This window comes from Protopterus annectens, chromosome 6.part0 (genome assembly GCF_019279795.1).
Source record: "Protopterus annectens isolate FY-2018-M chromosome 6.part0, PAN1.0, whole genome shotgun sequence".
In the NCBI taxonomy this organism is placed as follows: domain Eukaryota; kingdom Metazoa; phylum Chordata; order Ceratodontiformes; family Protopteridae; genus Protopterus; species Protopterus annectens.
The window spans coordinates 1,185,560,198-1,185,562,721 of record NC_056737.1 but is presented as its reverse complement, the minus strand read 5'-3'; the positions used below and the strand labels follow the sequence as shown (position 1 = coordinate 1,185,562,721).

Sequence of the window (2,524 nt, the reverse complement as noted above, 5' to 3'; positions counted from 1 at the left end):
AGACATACCTCCCTGGACTACATGAAAAGAGACATGGAAGAGCTATCCAATCTTGTAGCCCAGGCAGGTATGGCCCTAGTCCTGAGTAGCATCCTGCCATCGCCCAGAATGATACCGCAGTACAAGGACAAAATGATTGACTTCAACAATTGGCTAAGCTTCTGGTGTCATTCTAAGGGGATCCAGTGTCTGCCTGCCTGGGACAACATGCTCGACAGACCACGATGCTTTGCCAGAGATGGCCTGCACCTGTCGCCCCTGAGATTCTGGATACTGGCTAAGGGTCTTGCCTTTTTTAGGCAAGGTTCAAATGACAAATTCACCACCATAACAGGAACAGGCAAGCAAAAACTGAGGGTAATGCTACTCAATGCCAGAAGTATAAATCTCAAAATGCACTCACTCGAGGCACTCCTTAAAATGGAGAACATCGATATCTGTGCAGTGACTGAGACCTGGTATCCCTTGAGTGTGTTAGAGTCGAGTAGAACAATGATTCACAGATTTACCCCAGTCGTTGCAGTTGTTGCATGCATGTGTGTGTGTGTGTGTGTGTGTGTGCGTGTGTGTGTGTGTGTGTGTGTGTGTGTGTGTGTGTGTGTGTGTGTGTGTGTGTGTGTGTGTGAGTGTGTGTGTGTGCATGTGTGTGCATGTGTGTTTGTGTCTGCCTTCTGTGAAGGTTGGGCACCAGGCTGGTAACTCAACTCCATAAAAACACTGCCAGTCAATCTACAAACCTGTCATCTGCTGTGGTAACAGGAGAAGCTGAAACAAATGTTATTACAGAAGTTTCATTTCTAATGTGCATGGTGGCCACACACATATTTTTTTTACATATGACAGCCAAGTAAGACATGAGTGTTATGCTATTAGTCCCATTGGGTCAATAATAGGAGGCTAGTCCAACAAGATGAGGATATCTCAGCCAGATATTATCAACAAACTGAAGTTAATTTCATGTAAAAATTGCTAGAACCAGTCTACGAGCTTACAATTTTCTTTTTCATCTTAAATTCAACCTACAAGCTAGTTTTGAGTGTACCATGTAAAATGTGTGCATTGTAGCCAGAATCAATTGGCTGGAAATGCAGGAAGCATGTTAGCTACCAGTGGGACAATGAGGGCAATGCTACCCAAAAACATAAATGCCTCCCACTAAGAAATTAAAGCGGATCTCCAGCTGTTTATCCACCCCACAGCCAGCCTTCTGATTTCATGATTCTGTACACCTGAGTCCAATTTACTAGTGTCAGAGATAGGAACTTCCCCTCTGCATGAAGAAGGTAGGGTAATTAAAATTGCTTCAGTATGAAAACACACAGATTCATCTAGTATTTGAGTAGTTTTATTTTTATTTATTAAAAGAAAAATGCAAACAAATATAAATAAAATTGATTAGTGAGAATACTAAACTCCTTTTTTTCTTTTTGCAGGGAGACAGTGGAGGACCATTAATGTGTATGGATCCAAAAACAGGGATATATGTGGTCAGTGGAATAACCAGCTGGGGTAGTGGCTGTGGACAGATGAAGAAACCCGGAATCTATACATCAACACAGAGTTTTGTGGACTGGATTGAAAAGAAAGTGACTAGCCAGCCACAGCAAGAAAAGCAGGAACATGAGATTGTTAATCCTGTTAAACACGAGAAAGAGATAAAACATCCAAAGCAAGGAAACCATGAACATCACACTTCTACACCTGTTACAGATGCAAGTAACTGGATCAAGGAGCTTGACCAAATCATTTCACATGTGTCTGCAGAACCCGCTTCAAAAGAAGGGACAAAACTAAGTAAAGGGAAACACAGGGAGCATACAGGAGGTTCAGGAACCCATGGTCAACACATCAACAGTGGTTTCAAATTACCTCACATAACAACCGGAATGAATGTTATTTGGTATATTTCTGTAACTTTAATGCTACTGCAAATAATATAATTGCATAATTAATGAAAAGAGTTACTGATTAAAGAATAAAGAGCAAAATAATAAAAATAATCTTGGCTTCTATTGAGTGCTACATTTCCTTCCATATTCCAAGGATATGTTCATAAGTTCATAGGATGGTACTAGGTTATTGGCACAGAGGCCCTTATAAACCTAGCAAAGAATTTTGCACATGTTCCCTCATAGTCAGCACCTGTTTACCCTGTCCAGCAGGGACATAGATGGGATTCTATGGGTATATTTTCTGTTTCCCATCCAGTTGTCTAGGTTCCTCTTAAAGAGGGCTAGAGAGGTACTCTATTTGACATGGAGAGGGAGTCTATTCCACAGGCAGGGGAGTCTTTGGGACACAAATCTATCCTGCCAACAAGTTCTATTAATGTCACAGACTAGGTTAAGGCCTTGTGTGCAGGTTTCGTGAGTGGAGTTTGTCTTATGGATATGCAGCAACTCCATCAAGGCTGGGTCTGAAATGGCCTTGTATGCCAGACACAGATCACCTCTGAGCAGTCTGTATGAGACTGAGTAGAGGGACAGGGCTTTTAGCCTATCTGTGTAGGATAGGTGTTTGAGAC

At 41.8% G+C, this 2,524-nt stretch overlaps 1 protein-coding gene across 1 annotated transcript in view; it reads left to right on the top strand.

Moving 5' to 3' along the window:
* Nucleotides 1-1,978, top strand: part of LOC122804094 (acrosin-like) — a 47,070-nt gene extending 45,092 nt beyond the window's left edge. The window contains exon 4 of the mRNA XM_044073753.1: nt 1,434-1,978. Within this exon, the coding sequence (XP_043929688.1) occupies nt 1,434-1,940 (507 nt within the window). The 3' untranslated portion in view covers nt 1,941-1,978. The remainder of the gene's footprint in view (nt 1-1,433) is intronic.
* Nucleotides 1,979-2,524: the final 546 nt, after the last annotated feature.